The 19,992-nt window shown below is 48.3% G+C and overlaps 1 protein-coding gene across 2 annotated transcripts in view; it reads right to left on the reverse strand.

Moving 5' to 3' along the window:
* The window catches only part of DPP6 (dipeptidyl peptidase like 6), a 928,521-nt gene that overhangs the window by 650,992 nt on the left and 257,537 nt on the right, over positions 1–19,992 (reverse strand). Inside the window, exon 3 of one of the 2 annotated variants that reach the window (XM_012806527.2) lies at positions 16,445–16,467. The exons of the other annotated variant lie outside the window; for it this stretch is intronic. Within the exon in view, the coding sequence (XP_012661981.1) occupies positions 16,445–16,467 (23 nt within the window). The remainder of the gene's footprint in view (positions 1–16,444; positions 16,468–19,992) is intronic. 2 annotated transcript variants of the gene reach the window in all.

The raw sequence follows: 19,992 nt of genomic DNA on the forward strand, positions 1-19,992 counted from the left end.
AAACAAGGAGGTGGAAACAAGGTGAGGATGTGAGTCAGACTCAGGAAGGCTGAAAGTCTGACAAGGCAAAGTGTGAGGAGGACATAGAGAGAGAGAGAGAGAGAGAGACCCAGGGGCCTGCACGGGAGGCCAGGCCTCAGTGCTGAGGACAGGCTCAGCCAGGTGGTCAGTGCCTTGTGCTCAGGGATGATGGTCAAGCCGGGTGGGTACAGGCAAGTGATGGGGACTCTGGGGCAATTTTATTTGGAAATCCAAGTGGAAAGTGAACAGAATAAAGTGGAGATAGGGCCCAGGGACACTCTTATCTGGGAGGACAGCTGAACAAAGAAGGCCCGTCCACGTGCAGAGGCCTCAGCAGGCGAGTCTGGCCACCTACTGCATCCCCACAGCTCCACGGGGCCCTGTGACATCCGGAGATCTTCTCTAGCACAGAAAACCTCCCTGACCCACTGTGTGGTATAAATGACCTCCCAGCTCACATCCTCACCACGTTCCTGGAAAAACAATTCCTGAGTACAGGGGCGCATTCCCACAGCTGCAACTCTGGGGATCTTACTGACACCTCTGTCCCAGGAATGGGGACACTCCCAATTTACATTTCAACAGCCATGTGTACAAATCTCGCACACCAGTTTTGGCAAAATTTCAGGTGCACAAAGACTTCTGAAACAGATGTTCCTCTAACGCATGATCCTACATTACCTACTTAAACCAGAGAATGGAGTTGAAAATAGCAAAGATAATTAAAGGGCGAATTTAAATGGAAAAGAAACAAAGTAAGAACAAAAGTAATTACAACTGAAAACCACGATCAACCACAGATCCCAGTGTCAGCTCCGACTCCACACCTGCTGGGCGACATGAAAGGTGAGTGGTATGCCGGGCCCCCCACGGGAGCTGCATCCCGGGGAGAGCAGACGGGTCCTGGGTGAACCCCAGCAGCACACTCAGCTTAGACTCCTCTATTCACGACCTTCCTAACCTTTGCTAGCTCCCTCAGCAATGCCAGGCTGCCCACCTCCCAGATGAATTCTCTGGCCGGCACTGCCTCCGAGTTCGCCTCCGAGTTCCCAGATTAGCCCTAGCACATTTCCCTACTTCATTCTAACTTTTTGGAAGAAGTAAAAAACTATACACGCACACACAGATAATATTAAGTTAAACCTAGACTCAGCACATGCTTATTTCTTTTCACTTCTGGAAATCTGTCAACACAACAATAAAGGAATCAAAAGGTTAAAATCCAACCAGGAAGAATGAGAGAGGAGAGAACAGAGATTGAGACGAAGATGTCAACGCGTGAGGAGGATAGAAAGTGGGTGGAAGAATGGGGGAGGGTTTGGTGGAACTGAGAAATGGGACTGCAGACAGCTGGAGGGGTGGACGCCAGAGAGACAGAGAAGAGAGGCAGAGGGGCCGGGAGCTACTGAGCAGAGTTCAGGGGCGGGAGGGACAGGGGCCGAGAAGAGGTGGGTACAAGGTGAGGACACGAGTCAGACTCAGCAGGCTGAAAATCCGATAAGGCAAGTGTGATCCCTGCACTCAGCCCCTTCAGCTGGGCAAAAGCCGCCCCAATAACACGAAGGAGAGCTTGATTCCCGGGGACACGGTAGCAAAGGCGGTCAAGGACAGCAGACGCAGTGGGGGTGGCACCAAGCACTGGGTAGAAGCCTGCCCTGCAGGGAAGGGTGCACCTTGGATAGCTGGACGGACGCCCCTCCCAGCCTCCTTCCCCTGGTCCTGTCCTAGACACCAGCCTCCCTTCCCCAGGAAGGTTGGGGATTCCACCCTGGGGAATGACAGGGCTCCAGAGAACAGTCCTCCCAGCCGGGGGGACTTCCAGGTAGAAGTTAGCTCACTGCTCAGTCACAGTAACACCTTCTGCTTGACAACTCCATTCTCACCCCCAAAGATGCTAATCAGCTCTTCTTAATTCTAATCAGATGGAAAAACACCACTTGACTTTTGAAAACAGTTGTTGCATAGAGACTAAGTGAATAAACATTTCAAAATTACATAACAGAGATAGGCAGGGAGCAGAAGAAATTCCAAAAAAGAACAAAATGTGTTTTTTTATTAATAGCGTCAGAAAATATGGTAATTTTTCACATTGATAAATTCAGGAAGTGATGTGAACAAAAGGGAGAAACCGCACAGGAAGGAGGTCTCGGCAACTGAAGGTGCGGCAGCCAGACTTAGAGGTGGAAGAGAAAACCTCCCAGGAGGTAAAAGGCAGAATTAACACAGTAAGACATGGGAAGAAAAGTCTGAAACAATGAGGCCATCCATCCAGATGATGCAGTTCTATCAACACTGACAGGAAACGGACAGGAGGCGGTAACCCAAAAACTCCTCTCAGAGCTGAGAGACTCAGGGCTGCAGAGGTCAGGGCAGTGACCCCGTCTAAGGTCCATAATATCAAAACTGCGAAAATTCTCAGAGAGAAAAGACAGGATATGGGAAGGCAGAGTGGCCGTGGATTTGGTGATGGCAACAGTGAAAGGCAGACGTTAATGGGACAATGCCTTCAAGTCCCAGAGGGAGTGATGCCCGCCCTGGAATTCTCCACCCAGACAGGTTGGGAGCCAAGTTGTATGAGGGCAGAAGAGAGGCAACTGCACAGTCAAGGGCTCAGGGTTCACCTGTCACGAGCCCCGGATCTGTAAGACAATGCTGGGATGCACTCACCAAATATAGGTGGTTACAACAAAAAGTGAGATCTTTCCCCAACACAGGGGAAAGTCACAGAACACCCAGGCTGATGGAGAGGAGGGGCCCCGCAGCAGCTGTGGACGGGGGTGCTGCTGTCCTGCCCTCTGGAGTTGGAGGGTGGCAGCCTCCAGGGGCCGGTCTCCTGCGGGAAAATGGAGCTATGTGAATATTACTGCGGGTGGGGTGAGGCAATAATATTACACCTCTTGTTCAGCCACAATGTAACCAGCTCGTATTTGTTTAGCCAAAATTCTAAGGAAACTATCAATACACAGGAGTATGGGGACGTGAAATTGGGTAAAAGTAATAAAGAAGAGTTAATCTCCATCTGTTACAGCAGCAGGTAACATCTAAAGGAATAAATACAATATCTTACTATATTATGGAGAAATATTAGTTGGGAGAAATAGCAGAAGGAATTAAAATGTTAGCAATTAGCAACCAAGACTGGCCTTAAGGAGGAGAGAGCAGAGAACCACTGATATTTTTGTTGTTGATAGGAGTCAATGAAACTTAATTCTACAAACTCTGTACATGTATCACTTTGAAGAAGATAGGAAAGGTTAAAAACAGTTTTAAAAGAAAAAATAAGCACAAAATGGAAAACAATTACAGAGTAACTTTCCATTCTCAGGGAGCTCCTCTTCCCACCACTTTCCTGGGCCATCTAGAGAGGGGAGCGGAGGAGGGTGTGCAGGGCTGCAGGGCCCAGATTCTCCACCAGAGCTGGACGGCAGAGGGGTGGCGGATTCACCGGGCTCCCTGTCTGCTTCCTTCTGCCCTCCTGGCTCTGCGATCTCAGATAACGGTATTTCATATGTATAAGACACAAATGCACATGTGCCCTAAAGCACCGTGATTCTGCAGTATCTGAGGCAAGAATGTTCAAAATAACAGAAGTGCAAACACCTCAGGCCAATCTACCTGAGAAAGAGAAGTAATATCACCCACCACGATTTAATCATCCCAGTGAGGGCATGTCTTTTAAATTGAATTCCTCTCCAGAAAAGGTCACTGTTCCTTGCCACCAGTGAAACAAAATAAAGCTACATATAGAATAAAAAGTAGCAGCAATAGATACCTTCCCCGGCCACCAACAGCTATACGCTCGTTTAGAGTTCTTTTCCCATAGGAACAAATTTATTATATTACTCTCCTCTCCTTTGGCTAAATTTGATGCACAGGAAATACTTTAATATGCATGAGTCCATATGTATATATACACGTATAAGTCTCATTAAATTCAAAGTCTGAATCTGATTAAGAAACTAAGCTACACCTGGTTTTGTCAGCTTGTTAAGAAGTAGTCATCAGGAAAGATTTTGTTAAACAAGCAGGAAGCCACACTGCTTTTCTGGGGATTGTACGTGCATACACGTATGTGGTATGTGGGGATGGGGCAGAGGGGAGGGGTTTCATCACAACCTTCCGCAGTTTAAACATTATTTTCATGCAGAGATCTCATTAGGTCAAACATCACGCAGGCACACACAGGCAGCTAGCGCCCAGGAAGGAAATGCTTACTTGGGGGTGCTCTAGAAAATGTAGTCAGAGAGATGGCCCCGGTTCCCAGTTCAGAGAGATTTCAGTGAAAATATCCCAGAAAAATATGGACAATATGGATGAAGAGCTCCCCTGGGACAACCTCGTCTTGGTCATAGTTCAAACCCTTCTCCCTGATAACGCCAACCAATACGGTGATGGAAGCCGCTGGGGTGAGACCTTTCCTGCCACCTGACGTCAGGTCACAGCTAATCTATCTGTCACTTCCTTGTTGACAAGAACTGAAGGAACAATTACACAGCCTTTGCTTCGGCTGAACAATGAACAGTCAGGTGCTGACTGAACTCTGTTAAAACTCTAAATGATGTGATCAAAGAAACTGTCCATGTCAAGAGACTCTGCCACCCCCACAGAGCCCCGACCCTGAGCCCCACTTCTGACAACTCTCCCACGGGGGTTGCACCCTCAGCTCCAGGCTGCTGCTGTTTCCGTAGGGTGTGAGGCAGTGAGGGCTGAGGTGCCCCTTCCTGGAAGGCTCCCTCCTGGAACCCAGCTGCCCTGTTGTGAAGAAGTCGTGTCACTCTCCAAAGAGACTGAATGGAGAAACAGAGAGGCCTGGACACTAGGTCCTATTGAAACATAGCCACGTACTCAAAACCACCGTGGATGTCCAGGCACAGGTGAGCCTCTGACACTACAGCCACCTGACGGACTCAGATGAGAACAGCACAAAACCCCCCCCAGCAAAGGCGGCCACAACTGCAGGACTAGGGCAAATGCATGACGACTGTGGCCCAGGGGACGTTCCTTTAGGCAGCAAAACACGATGTGATAATCAGGGGTGATCCAAGATGACAAGCAGAGGCCTAAAAGACTCTGGGAGATGTGAACAGCGAGAAAGCACCTTTGGGAACCAGAAACGGGTCTTTCATGCACAGTGGTGGAACCGTGGACGGGACGGCCTCCCACAGAGCCTGGGAGGACGGGGATGTGCCCAACAGACAAGAGGGGCTGCGACAGGAGGTTCCCACACGGGACATTACAAGTGCTCGTTGGCATACTTTAGTTTATGACAAAACACGGGAAGACACAAATAAACTACACAAATAGTTCCGTTTTTAAGCAGACCTTAGAGGTAATGAAATATTTCCCACCACAACTTACGGGGCTAGAGCATACGGCACTTTCTAATGCTCCATCTCTTCTGCAGGCAGAAAAGGAGTCTGCAAAAAAATAGTTACCTGAGAAATAGTCTCCAGGTAACCATGACACCAAAGCCACTGCCTATAAAATGGTACCTCAGTGTTAAGGGCAACTTGCCTGCGTGGCTCTAAGACGCCTCAGTAAAACCTGGAAAAATCTAAGGTGATTCTTCACATCCCCTATCAGCTAGACGGGAATGTGCCCGTCCCTCTGAGGGAACTACCCCACAACAGCCCTGCCCATAACCCCAATAGGGTGGGGCCTGATACTAAGGGAGGAGATAGTTCAACACATAGGAAGCCCCTAAGATTTCAGAGGCATTTTCAGTTTGGGCTAAAAGGAACTGAATTCAAAATGAACAGGAGCTGCTAAGTCTCCAAATGTGTGAGGGCAGGAGGCAGGCTCAGCTCGCTGCTCAGTTGCACGTGTGGGGTGTCCGCCACAGAAAGGCAGGGATGACCCAGAAAAGGCAGCCAAAATCCCTGGCCACGTGGGGCTACCTCCTTGGAAGGCTCCGCCTTGGATGCCTGGGCTCACGAGGCCTGCGGCAGGGAACACGGGGGACGGGGAGGGTCTGGCAGCACTCACTGCTTCAGCCACTCCCATCTGAGACCCCAGTCCCATCTTGGCCAACAGATGACACCATCCACGTGAAGGACATGTTGGGGCTCAGAGCATGACACCTTAGAGCGTGGCACCTTGGCAACAGAAACTACGGAAGTGGACCCCTGTGACCTGCTTCTGACTATTCCCTGGAGAAGGGCCACAAAGGAATCCTCCGGCCCCCAGGCGGAAAGTCACTCATAAGAGCCTCATTCCACAGGGTGCCACCCTGACCTCAGTGGAGGGAATGTCCTTCAGAGACACAGCAAAGGGCTGGAGAACTGGGCCTTCCTGAAGTTCTCCCTGGTTTAATACTATCAGGTGTTTCCCTGAAGTTCTCCCTGGTTTAATACTATCAGGTGTTTCCCTGTTTCTCCACTTGTGTCCTTCCACAACTACTCACTTCTTTCAGCGACTTAGCATAAAAATAGTTTCTCCCAGCATCTTCATTTCTGAAGTCTCCACTGTCAATAAACCCTTAGTGAAATAAATCTGTTATGCCTTTTTCTTGTTCATCTACCTTCTGTTACAGGGGTGTAGTCAGGACCCTCACAGAGGTGAGGAAGGGCGATTCCTTTCCCCCTCCTATGCCCTCAGCAAAAGCATGAAGAACCACCTCCTCCTACGACCTCACGCAAAAGCATGAAGAACCACCTGGCTGAGCACAGCAGTGACTGCAGAACGGTGGATAAACGCATGGTGGTGGCTCTAAGCTACTAGCTTGTGGGTGCTTTCAAATGCAGTGATACAAAATGGGGACAGAAAGGGACGGAGATGATGAAAATAGCCTAATTCAGCAGACAGTTACAAAGCTCCCCAGCTGCCGACCACCGGGACCACCGTAAACGGCAAAACATGGGTGTTCTTTGCACTTACTACATTTGAGGAAGACACGTGAATCTAAAAGTAATTAGAAAGAGGAGAAAGATTTCAAGAAATAAAACTGTACCAACTCACTGCAACAATTTTCAGATACTAACATTAAGTAATAGAGATTTTGACCCAACTGGAGTCAAACCCCAGTTGGGAATTCCCATCCCACTCATTGTCACAGCTTACAGCCTTATTTCAAAGAAATGTTTCAAATAATTGCAGAATTGCCAGGCTGCAAGAAATCTTGTCATGAGCTTAACTTGTGATGAAACTTTTACACTGTTCCTATAAAAGTTTATTTACATAATTCTACTTGTTTCAGAATTCAAAGTATTTTATGCAGTCATTTAAAAATACATAACAAATATCATCTTCCTCTTTATAATTTAAGATTACCAATGAACATTTTAGAGAATCATTAAAACTGCTTGTTTATAAAGTAGCTATTAAAAAATTCAAAGGTAATAGCTTATAGATCAAAAGAAAAGACCTTGTCCTGCACTTTGTTATGAAAATGCTCTAGTCCATAAGGTTTCTTTGTTTTGTTTTGGACCAAGAATGAAGAGGGGGCATAATTTATGAGTCAGCCAGACTTTAATCTGAAAAAAGTTCTGGCAATCTAATAATTGCCCCTAAATTACGGACAGTGACTTTACTAAACATACTGTAACTAGCACAGATTATGCTCCACTCTCTGACCTGACGGAGCCCTGCTGTGGCACAGATCCACTTCTGAGAATCTGAGCTCTTCAAATTTTTCTCTTCTTGCCACATTTTATCTAATTAGCATCATGCTTTTTTAATTTTATTTTTTATTAAATCATAAACACATAGATTATGTATACATTAATGCATTTATGGGGTAAAATGTAGTCATTTCATATAGAATTAGGAACACGTATTTCACACTGGCTAATATATACTTCTTCTTGTTTACTTAGTTATTAAGACATTTCTACTCTATACTAAGAGATCCGACATGTACCCTTGCATTATGCACCATAGTTGTGATCCCACCCTTCACCCTCCCTCAATCTGACCTCCCCCTTCCTCTCCTGCCATCATTTTCTCCTCCCTCCTTCATCTTGGGCCATAGTTGTGATCTACTCTTCATATGAAAGTGTGAGTGATTCTAAATTGGTTTCATAATGGCCTTTCTCCCAAGTCTGTGTCTATCTCGACCTACACAGTCGAGTACATAATAGTACTGAGTACACTGGATATTTTTTCTTCCATTCTTGAGATACTTTACTAAGTAGGATATGTTCCAGCTCCATCCACATAAACGTAAAAGAGGTAAACTCTCCATCTTTTTTAAGGCTGCATAATATTCCATGGTATACATGTACCACAATTTATAATCTATTCATGGGTCGATGGGCACTTGGGCTTTTTCCATGACTTGGCTATTCTGAATTGAGCTGCAATGAACAATCTGGTGCAAATATCTTTGTTATAAAGTGATAACTGGCTGGCATCTTGTAGAAGAGTGAAACTGGACCCACACCTTTCATCATTAACAAAAATTGATTCTCACTGGATAAAAGATTTAAAATACTTAAGACATGAAACGATAAAGATTCTTGGAGAGATTGCAGGAGAAACACTTGAAGAAATTGGCCTGGGAGAATACTTTATGAGGAGGACCCCCCAGGCAATTGAAGCTACACCAAAAATACATTACTGGGATCTGCTCAAACTAAAAAGCTTCTGCACAGCCAAGAGTACCGTAAGTAAAGCAAGCAGACAGCCCTCAGAATGGAAGATGATATTTGCAGGTTATGCTTCTGACAAAGGTTTGATAACCAGAATCCACAGAGAACTCGAACTTATTAATAAGAAAGAACAAGTAATCCCATTTCTTTGTGGGCAAAGAACTTCTCTGAAAAAGACAAGCACATGGCCTACAGACAAATGAAAAAACACTCATCTTTAATCATCAGAGAAATGCAAATCAAAACCACTCTGAGATATCATCTAACTCCCGTAAGAGTGGCTCACCTAACAAAATCCCCAAACTACAGATGTTGGTGTGGATGTGGAGAAAAGGGAACACTTGTGCACTGCTGGTGGGAATGCAAGCTAATACATCCCTTTTGGAAAGAAATTTGGAGAATACTGCCATTTAATCCTGCAGTTCCTCTACTAGGTGTATATCCAAAAGACCATCATGCTTTTTGTAGGGGTTAAGATTTCTAAGGAAGTTAACTATGTAAAGGGGGGTGAATTCTAATTAGTCAAAATACCTTATCTGGGTTTTTCTATAAATACCAAGCCTTTCTCCCAAGTCTGTGTCTATCTCGACCTACAGAGAAAGTCAAATGCCGTGAAGTAAGACGTGATGTGTTGCCTCTCAAGCTAAAACTGATAATGTTTCTCCAGCGCAGTTGCGTCTGCCCGTCTAACTAGAACGTCTGCTCTGGCACCTTCCCAGTGTGATAGAAGATGGTCAGTGTTGTAGGACACAGATGTTCTTACCCACAAGCATCGCACCGGCCTTTAAAATAGTGAATTTATACAAGCACAGACATTAGTTTCAATAAACTTCTGTTCTGATGTTCAAAAAAACAAACAAACAAAAAGATTGCAGCATCTCCACTGTGGATTTAAACCTGGGGATAAAGACCTAGAAGTGGCCCCAGAAACCAGCATCTGATGGCTAGCAGCTGTGGGGACTCCAAGAAGCAGGGGGTCCCATCAGCTGGGAGGCTCCTGATGTCTTCCAGGAAGGCAGAGGGCTTGGCTGAAACCTGGGAGTCAGGGAGGACACCGGGCCTCGAAGGGGAGGAGGAATGGGTTTCTAAGCAGCAGAATGGGGTGTGCGTGTACACGTGTGTGCATGTGTGTGTATCCAAGGGGTTAGTGTGGTTGGCTAGGGAGATGCATACAGCCAAGGTGTAGAAAATGGGTGAAGGAGTAGATTACTTTACTTTAATAAAATTATAAAGATAGAGAGGGAAAAGAAATAAGCAAACAGAAAAGGAACTCAGATCTACTTAAATATAAAAATAGCATGATTCTTGGGTGTTCAAGAAATTAGTCCAGGTTGAAAAGAAGTGAAACAGCAAGAGAATGGAAACTCTCATGTCAGTAAGTGAATTCCATCTTTCAATCGTCAGCATAAAAGCAAGCAAAGGACTTCGGCCACTTTGGTCACTACCTCACAAAGGTTGCACATTGTTGGCCGACGCATCGCAGAGAAGGGGGTGGAAAGTAGCTAGTTGCCTGGGTCTGCTGAGTTGCTAATTTATAAATGATCCTGCCCACTGGCCCTGTTCATTGGACAGCCCTGGCCACAGTTTCCTCTGGAAGCCTGAAGAATCCCTCAGCGGAAATCAGAGCTCAGTGGACAGGGGCAGTTGTGCACCCAGGAGCCTTCCGTGAGCTCCAGGCAGAACCCTGCAGGCACCAGCCCATGGCACGTGGCTCCTCTGTCCTCACAGCCATGCTGTCTTCCACGTGAGCACCTACTTTGCGCTGAGTCATGTGCCAAGCTGTCTTTCACTTCCAACAAGTCAAAGGCATGTTTTTTATTGAGGACCCAATTCAGCAGGTGTGTGTTCCTCAGCCCCGTCTTGTCCACTCAGAGAAACACTATGGCTACAGACGCCCTGTCCCACAGCTGAGGATCAGGCCACACGCAAGCGGATTTCTGATCCCAGATAAACCTGAGCTGTGTGGTCACAGGAAATCCCTTATTTTTACAGATGCAGGAACTGAAGTTAAGAGGTTTTGCGTGAAATAAATGAACTCAAAGGTTATTTCCTGATAAGTTTCTAATCCAAAGGTGGATTGGCCTGAAATGCCAGCCTGAGACAGATTCACACTCTGTTCACTAAGCATCTCCATGCAACAGGCATCTCACTCAGCCAGCCATGGGCACAAAACCACACCAGGAAGCTGAGGGCAGGACGAGGGCTGCTGCTTAGGAGCTCCCAGTGCTGTGAGTGTCCAGCCTGGGATGGGGGTATCCGGGAAACACCTGTCCTCTCCATGGCACCTGCAGAAACTCAGCACAGTCACACCCTGTCTACCCTCTCCCTGCACCCCAGCTCCTGTGGAAGGGAGCTGCTGCCTCTGCGCCTGTCCACCCTCACTGGCAGGCTCCTCCCATTCCCTCCTCCTTCCAGGTTCTGGAGATAGTGTCTCTAGGGATTTTACTCTCTCACATCCAAGAAAAATCTCTACAGATTCCAGTAACACAGCCTGTACAACACACCAGGCACAGAAGGGGGAAAGAGCCTGTCTTCTGGAAGAGCCAGGCTTGGCCTGATGCTCGAGCACCACGGGAACAGCAGGGAGAAGAGTTAAGGAAGGTGCAGTGGGGCTTGCATGGAGCCTGCTCCACATGTGGGCAGCTTTTTGAGGACCCAATTCAGCAGGTGTATGTTCCTCATCCCTTTCTTGTCCTTTCAGACACCGCAGACTCCCTATCCCACAGCTGAGGATCAGCCTCGTTGGATCTCGCAGGCAGGGATGCTGGGCAGGGATGGAGAAGGCTCTAAACCAGGCATCCTCAAACCACGGCCTGCGGGCCACATGCAGCCCACCTAGGACATTTATCTGGCCCGCCCGGTGTTTTTACTGCCGCTGCCTGTCTTACTTAGCATCTGACTCATCCCAGGGCCTGCAGTCCAGCCCTCCAACAGTCTGAGGGACAGCGAACTGGCCCCTGTTTTCAAAGTTTGAGGACCCCCGCTCTAAACCACGCTATGCTCCTCCTCAGCCCGTGAAATGCTGCGTTGTCTCAGCTCAGGGTCTCAGAAGCACAGGCTGATTGGAGGTTTGGGCTGGAGAAGGGGGGTGGGCACTGACATGGCCCAGCTGGCAACCTGATGCATCAGAGGCCACCAGAAAGCCCTAAGGTGCTGGCTGCACCCAAAGCTGGCCCTGGAGGGGCAAAGGTCGGGCAGGGATGGCCACCTGCCTCTGTATCATTCACTGGTGTGGTGGGCAGTGGGGACCGGGGTAAGTGCTGCACAAAGGGGAGCTGGGTGGACACCAGGAGCACCACGGCCACTGCCCACCATATCTCTCCTCCTACACAACAGGAAGGAAGGATGGTGGGCCACACAGTTTTAAAATTGTGGTATTGCCAGTCACAGAGTGTCCATAGAGGTTCTCAAGCAGAGGAACGTGGTGACAAAATCACATTGACTCTGAGGAGGTCCTGGGGACAGGGTGAAGTCCGGGGGTGGAAATCCTGAAGCCAAGAGGCCAGCCAGGAGCCTCACAGAAGTCCAGGCAGGAGGTGATGGGCTGCAGCAATGATGTGAGAAGGGGAGGGGCCAGCTGCCCCGGGCCTCTCACTGCAGGCTGGCCACGTGCTGGCACCTTTGATGGAAGGGACATCTACTGAGAACTGCCATGGGTTTGGGAAAGGGGTGAGGTAGCCCTCAAATATTCTGTTTATTCCCTGTTTATGAACCCAAAATGTTCCAAAAAGAAGAAAGAGCTCCAAATGGAATGTGAAACGCCCAAGCATTCATGGAGGAATGTAGGAATGTGAAATGCCTACACTGCCTCTTAGATCAGCAAAGCAATGACAAAACCAAACCCCATTACGACGACACCTGAGTGCTGTGTCATAGTAAGGCATTGGAATTCCACTGTGACTTCGCGGACAATTTTGCTATAGATCAAGAGGACTGAGTGCTTGCTTACTGGTTCTGCTTTGCCAGTAATTACGGTACAAATCCAAGCAGACCAAGAATCAAATCCGAACAATTCAAATCAAAACAGCTTCCCCCCAGCCTGTGCTTGTCTGGGAAACAGGTGTGTCTGTCTGCCTGGAATTCCGGGCTGAGCCTCCCTGGGGAGAGGGTGCTGACAATCCTGCCCCTCCCCCCCATTTCCCACGTTACCCGGCAGCTCCTCTTCATTCTAGAACTTTCCCTATAACACACGGGAAAGCATTTTCTAGTTCTCTGTAATCTGTTCTTTCTTCCCCATCTATCCGTTTCCTTCCAAATGCCTCATGCATGATCAAGACTTAAATAAGCCTTTTTATAAATAATCCTGCTCAGCATGGGGCTGAGAAGCTCAGGGCAGGGTGAGCGGAGGAAGCCCCCCAGAGAAGAGCAGCTCTGAACCCCCAGCGCTGTTCAGGATTTGCGATCATGATTGTGCACAGGTGAGCCCTCTTGATATTACAGATCTGAGGTGCCGTCAATCACTCAGAGCATGTCCTCCTCAGGCTGGGGGACCAGATCCAGATGCCACACCAGCTGGAGCTTTGGAGGGAAAGACTCTCACCGCAATTCCCCATCTAGTAGCCAGAAGGCAGGGCTGGGCGTGGAACCACAGGCTGGCGCCAGGCACCCCGAGGAGGGCTGCTGTGAGGATGCTGGAGCAGCCCCGAGGAGTCGCCCAGCACTCTGTGTGGGGTGCGCAGCTGTTGGGGTGGAGGTGGCAGCTGCAGTTCCATTCTTAGCTGTAAGGTGCATCTGCCCTGGGTGGATCACAGCCTTCAGGGGATGGGCAAGGAGGGTGGGAGGCCAACAACCTGCCCTTGGATAAGGCGGAGCTATTTCCCGGGGCGGAGGGGGCATTGCTAGGGACTCTGCACTCCTTCCTCAGCCACGCCCTTCCCAGGCCCTTCCGAGGGCCTCTCATTTTCCAGGTAAATCCCCACCCTGCTATAGCATCTGTTTCCTCACAGCCCTGCTGTCATGTACAAATGTGAACACTCACAGGATCAGGGAGCAGTGCAGACAGAGACAGTGCTGTGTAGACCTGGTGACCTCCCTACACGTGACCAGTGGCGGCTCCTGGCCCCCCAAGGCTGGCCCTGCCTGAGTCAGCAGGGCCCCTGTGTACGTGGGACTTAGGAAGCCACCTTTAATGACAGTGATGGGGATGAGGAGGTTTGGAAGCATTTTACATTCACGGCCTAAAAATAGCACACCTCCCTTAATGACATTTGAAATTTCAAATAAATTAAATATCACTGCTTCCAAAAATTAAAACCCTCCAGTAAGGAGCCAGCATTTAATCAGTGCAGGTGGCTGGTGCTGTGAAGCCTGGCGGTGCTGACCAGAGGTGACCTGTCTGCTCGCGGCCCCTTGGTTCTCCCAGCAAGGCCTACAGCTTTGTAGCTTCCGGAGCCTCCTCCCCCGACTCATAACGCAGGAAGTTACTGTTTATCACCTTTACACTCCACTTCCATATATAGTTTAGAGAGCACAAACCAGAACCATGAACACGGGACGGTATTTATTTACATTTGTGTTCCTTGTATATCTGCCCACTGATTTATGTGTTCAGTTTGGAAACTAAAATCTCAAACCAGATTGATTATCCAATGCCAACCAAATTTTGGCTTCTTATCCAAAATTTAAAACACTATGTTAACTTCCCTTAAATTCCAATATTTTTCCACTATTTTACTGGCATTTAAATTATGACTTCTATCACTTATTTAAGCCACTTAACGGATATGCTTGGAATGAGTGAAGGATGAGGTCATTATCAATTTATCTTGTGGTAATCTTTGAACCTTTCCTGGGAATATGATATCTTTCAATTCTAGGCCATAAATAAAGAGAATATTCTGAATAGGCAATGCTTAATTAACTGCATAAATTATTATTTATTTATTTTTTGGAAGACAGGATCTTGCTCTGTCATCCAGGCTGGAGTGCAGAGGCTGAAGTTTGCAGCCTCAAACTTCTGGGCTCAAGCAATCCTCCTGCCTCAGCCTCCCAAACAGCTGAGACTATAGGCATGTACCACCATGCCCAGATAATTCTTTCTAGTTTTTGTAGAGACAGGGTCTTGCCATATTGCCCAAAGTGGTCTCAAACTCCTGACCTCAAGCAACCCTCTCGCCTTGGCCTCCTCTAGTGATGGGCTTACAGGTGTGAGCCACTGCTGCTCCCAGCCAATTACATAAACTTCAGCTAGAATCCTTTAACAACCTTTTCTGGGTCATAAGGTTTAGGCCTTTTTGGTTGGTCTTGCTTCAAGCAAGAAACTAGCACTAACTGCAGGGTAGCAAATGATATCCAGATTTATTTGCAACATGCGCTGATTGATAAATCAAGACACTTACTAATTTATCTGGTTTCTTGCTGCTCTTCAGGCATACCTCCTTTGCTCCTTGACTGTCTGTACTGGCTTCGAGTGGCTGTGAATATGGGTCCCTTTCCTGGGGACACTGAGTACCGATGATTTCTTTACATGACATAAAGTATAAGACATTTACTTTAAATGGAAAAACTCATTAGATGCAAATGTGACTGCTTCTCCCTCAGCGGCACCATCTGCATAGGCTATGTGTCTCTGGTCCCCAAATATATGAAGATCCCTCCTAACAGAAGCAGAAGATGTGATGTGCGCAGAGCACAGAGCACAGAGCACTGAGCAGCTTCCACGGGCATCATGGGCACTGATGGGGCCGTCCACCCATTCGTTCACTCAGCAGCATCTACTGGGCAAGGACCCCATGAGCACCGTGCGTGGAGATCAAGACACAGCTGTAAACAAAGCACACCTGAACCCTGATGCTTTGCAAAGCTCAGAGTCAGCCAGGTGCAGCCCTCTTGGTCTCAGCCTGTACAGTGATGGGACCGTGATGAGGAGGGCTGAGGGAGCGAGGCATGAAGCACACAGTAGATCATGCTGGCACAACAGGCTGCACTTTCCCAACTCAAGGTTTACGGAAGCTCCAGTTTGTTAGAAGGCAACAAGCTGGCCTCCTACGAGTGTAAGGAAACACTATTAATTACGGCTTTCCAGACTGAGCCTCTCTGTGCACAGGGCTGCTGCCATCCACACAGCCCCAGTTCTCAAACTGTGAGGGTTTGTCTGTGGACGACCCGAGGGCTCCTCAGTGCCCTCACATGACACCTTCAGCCAGCTCATCAAAGTGGACTTGACTTCTAACCAGTATCATCGACACAGGCAGAAAACGGAACGGCCTCCCCCCAACCCGGGCTTAAAGAAAATGTACTGATGTGAAAGAAACATCAGAGATTACTTGGCAGGTCAATCCAAAATTTGATCTATAGAAATGTGAGGAACAGGTCACAAAAGCTGCAAGCATTTTATTAATGTATGAACTGGTTTATTTATACGCTGCCTACTTCCTAAAAGGTTTTGAGGCAATTCTCCAATTGTTGTGGCTAATCACTATTTTATTCTTAGAGGTGGGACTTTCTTAAAATAAAAAGTTATATTTATAAAACTCCATGGGTTTAGATCATGCTAGATCAATAATTCAGGTTATTGTGTGTGTGCTGACATTTTAAAAGACACACTAATAAACTAAATATTCCTAGTATTGCAAAGAATTCCTAAGACCTGCAACATGGGTTTGTACGAGGGTGAGGGGTGTGAATAGTCTGATATGAGAGTTGCCCGTGGTTGCACGATCATTTTTCGTAACTCTTCAGAGCAACCTTGGTGCCAATAAAATCAGTCAGTCTGGGACACTTGGTGTGGTTCTATAACATGAGGATTGGTGTCTGCAAACAGAAGCACAGTGTTGAATCGGATGTGGCCCTTTTCTCCACACAAACAAAGAGCTCTCTAGCTGAGGGACACACACAGGAGCTATGCATTTTGCACGAGCTTCCTGGGTGCTCGTTTGAGATCACGGATGGGTAAAGCAGGTGCAGGAACTGCAAGCTGGGAGATGCCACCACCAGTGGCAGCTGCTGTCCCCCGCTCTGCCCGGCATGCTGGAGGGCTACTGGACGTCTTCCCACGGATGGCCGCTCCCTGATGCTTATCTCTCTCTGGGGCTCTGTGTTGCTGCTGGCTGCTAGAACTCACAAGAAGTGTCCTTTGTCTGTTTGTCTTTGCCCAGGGCAGCACCATCATTTCTCTCTTCCACCAGCTGAGCTGGGAGAGTTGCACAAAGGGCCATGTGGTTGGGAGGATGAAAGGGAGTGAGGGAGGCTTCTTGGTGGTTGTATGGAGGAGGAAGTGCACAGAATGAAGGGCTGGCAGGTGGCTGCTGCCATCCACAGAGGTAAAAAACATCAGAGGGTCAGAGATGTCTCACTGGACCCTGCAGGCCATGAGAGGCCCATGGAGTCCTGCAAGAGGATAATGTCCCCTTCCACCAGGAAGCAGATTCCCACCTTCCCTCTCCCCTGCCCCATGACCATGGTTAACTTTAGGTGTCAAACTGACTAGGTTACGGGTGCCCAGAAAGCTGCTGGTGCATCATTCCTGGGTGTGCCTGTGAGGGTGTGTCCAGAAGAGACCAGCGTCCGGGTCAGTGCAGAGTAGGGAAGATCTGTCCCTCCAGCACCAGTGGGCATTCTCCAGCTCCCAAGAACCCCAACAGAGAAGGGAGAGGAAAGGCTAATTTGCTCACTCGTTTTTGCTCCTGGACCTAGAAGGCCCCTTTTCTCTGGTTCTTGGACATCAGGTCTCCATGTTCTCCAATCTATGACTCTGGGACTTGTACCAGCGTCCCCAGACCCTCAGTCCTTCAGCCCTGGACTGAGAGTTACCCCAGAAGCTTTCTGGGTTCTGAGACTTCCGGACTCACATTGAGCCAGGCTGCCCAGGGCTGCAGCTGCAGGTGGCCTGTGTCGGGACTCCTCGGCCTCCACAATCATGAGAGACGGTTCCTCAGTGGCTCCCTGCTGTGCATCAGTGTCTATGTCTGCGTCTCTGCAGGCACCTCCACCTCCCAGGAACACTCCACTCACATGCCTGCTGCTAAGAATGTCATCTGTGTCTGGCCACACCCATTTCCTCTGCTCCTTATGTTCTAAAAAGAGGGAGCCACGTAAGTGGAATCACAGTAGCTCCGGCTGCCCCTGCATGACAGGAGGTGTTCAGGGCCGAGGAGTTTCTCGGGTAACTGACAGGTTTCCTTGTCAGGCCTGAGTTGATAAGTCAGCTGCTAAGTGATGCCCGTTCAGTTCCCATTAGTGGCAAGAGACTTCACTTTGATCATCTGACAGCCCTGAAAATTCTCTGTGCTGAACTGGGTTCACACGGACGGCTGTCTTGTCCAATTAATATTTTAAAAAACCCAATCAATTTAGAAAAATAATTGCTCACAGTTTGGCAGCCGACGTCTTTCCCAAAGCCCATGGGGACCTTTTCCCCTTTCCAGCCTTTGTTATTTCACTGATGAGATCACAGTTCTGGGCTATGACAGCACCAGCATCATGGCTGGTCCAGTTTGCTCTTGGCAACGCGGAATCTGTATCTAGTCTCACAACCCAATAGCTCATGTGACAATCTTCGTCCAGTCTTACCAGTTTATAGGGACTGGGCTGGCCCTTCTCCTGAGGCTCTGAACCTTCCAGTTGAGCTGTGCTTGAACAGAACTGTTCTCTCTCCAAGTCTATTACAGAGTTACCTGCTGATCTCGGCATTCCTTCAGCTTCACGCATCTGGAGATTTTCCAAATAATGTCTTCACCCCAGAAAGCATCTTCAGTGCCACAATCAAGCATTTCCTAATTTGCTATTTCCATTCAGTTGAATTAAGTGTCTCCTTTACATAAATAGTACTGGTTTCTTCTAGAGAAGTGTGTTTATTGGCACCATACTCATAAAACATCTTGGCTGTGTCTCATAAAAAGCCTTGATTGGTGTGTATGTAAGCTGTTAATGAACTTCTGAGGGAGTGAGTGAAGCAGTCAAGTCCATCCACACATTTTCTGTTCATAAAAACACCTCGTTTGCAAAGGAGAGGGATGGATCCAAAGGAAACAGGGAGCAGCAGCCAGGTTGGTGATTTATGAACAATTCTGGGTTTTTCTCTGATATCCAGGGCTGGAACAGACCAGTCCTGGGCCCCCGGGATCATGTCAGCTACGTCCTCGGGTGCAACACCAGAACATAAGTGTTTTCTCACAGGGTGAGGCGAGGATGGCCTGACTTCTGGAGAAGCCACACTGATTTCACGTCCTTGCACCTGTGGTTGTTTTCAGCATAATCTCTCTCAGTCTCCATGCCATGCACATTGGCCCGGTGCCCCGTGTGAGGAGAAGTGGAGGTCGTGGCAGCTGCTTGTCATGACCATTCCCTGAGAACTTCCTTCCACAGGGAAGGTGAGTGCTAATCTGAGGGGCTTGGGCCCCTTCCAGGCTGGATAATAACTTCCATCCACTTTCCCTCCTGCTGCCCCCTCCCTGTGTCACAGACCCTGGCAAAGATCCCACACCAGCCAGCTGGCTCCCTCCTGCTCTGTGCTGTGTGTGTTTCTCCTGTGCCCTCATCCTTCACTGACTTCAGTTTTGTGTAGAAACAGCATTTTCTATCACCAGCGTGGGGTGTGGTGACTGGCGTGTCGCTAAGACCCCTTCCTTTTCCGAGATGACACCCACCTCTGATCCTGCTTTTGTGTGAAGCAGACGCTCCAGTGCAGGAGAGGCAAATGGGCTGGCTGTGTCTGAAAAGGACACATCTTCAAATTTAATTACATCTTCTAAAGGGAGCGTGTTTAACACAGCCACTCAGAGGACATTTGGTGAGCACCAGAGAAGGTCTACATTGGAGCCATAATGTCCACTGAGTTCCCCCATCTTGGGAGCTGCTCTGTACAGAGAAAGATATCACCTTCCAGTAAATAACAACCCTTCCACTAAGTACAACAGGGAAAAATGAGGGCGTCAATGAAAGCACCTCGCAGTGAGACCAGTGATATTTAGGGAGAGATCTGAAGACTGAACTGGCAGCGGGGGAACGTGAGGGAGGAGACAGCACTAGAAAGCCACATCTCCAAAGGTTCTTGGGCGTCGGCAATTCAGTATGTCCCAGGAGCGAATGCAGCTGTGCTGGTGAGGAGGCTCACAGAAGTCTGCACTAGTGGGAAGTGTGTGTGACCACAAGAAGTGTGCATTCACTTATGGGAAGCACACACTCACAGGAAGCACACACAGGAAGTGTGTACTCACAGGAAGTACACACTCACAAGAAGCACACATTTACATGAAGTGTGCACTCACAGGAAGCACACAGTCACAGGAAGTGTGCACTCACAGGAAGCACACAGTCACAGGAAGTGTGCACTCACAGGAAGCACACAGTCACAGGAAGTGTGCACTCACAGGAAGCACACTCTCACAGGAAGTGTGCACTCACAGGAAGCACACTCTCACAGGAAGTGTGCACTCACAGGAAG

The sequence above is a fragment of the Otolemur garnettii genome, unplaced genomic scaffold (genome assembly GCF_000181295.1).
Source record: "Otolemur garnettii isolate 467f Iridium unplaced genomic scaffold, OtoGar3 scaffold00053, whole genome shotgun sequence".
Classification (NCBI taxonomy): Eukaryota; Metazoa; Chordata; class Mammalia; order Primates; family Galagidae; genus Otolemur; species Otolemur garnettii.